At 53.3% G+C, this 304-nt stretch overlaps 1 protein-coding gene across 1 annotated transcript in view; it reads right to left on the minus strand.

The window, feature by feature from the left end:
• Positions 1-304, minus strand: part of LOC107578017 (perilipin-2-like) — a 5,625-nt gene that overhangs the window by 3,548 nt on the left and 1,773 nt on the right. Inside the window, exon 5 of the mRNA XM_016264025.1 lies at positions 7-222. Coding sequence (XP_016119511.1) covers positions 7-222 — 216 coding nt within the window. The remainder of the gene's footprint in view (positions 1-6; positions 223-304) is intronic.

Below are 304 nucleotides of genomic sequence, written 5' to 3' on the forward strand. Positions count from 1 at the left end.
GTCCACGCTGCTGCTCATCAGTTTGACCACCCTGCTCTCCATCACAGTTTGGACTCCACCGCTCACCACCGTCTTGGTCTTCTCCATGCTTTCCTGCACTGCTCCACGTGTCCTGTCCGTCACTTCACTGAGGGTGGAGGAGACAGACTCCTTGGCACCGTTCATGGTACCGCTGACGGCTTCCTTGGCTCCTGTCACTGCCTCTTTAGCACTGGCGACGATCTGAAAGAGAAGAACACCATTAGAGCAGTGCTTGGCGAGTAGTGCTGTCAAACGATTAATCACGATTAATCGCATCCAAAAT

The sequence above is a fragment of the Sinocyclocheilus grahami genome, unplaced genomic scaffold (assembly GCF_001515645.1).
Source record: "Sinocyclocheilus grahami isolate Dianchi unplaced genomic scaffold, SAMN03320097.WGS_v1.1 scaffold8328.1, whole genome shotgun sequence".
Lineage (NCBI taxonomy): Eukaryota > Metazoa > Chordata > Actinopteri > Cypriniformes > Cyprinidae > Sinocyclocheilus > Sinocyclocheilus grahami.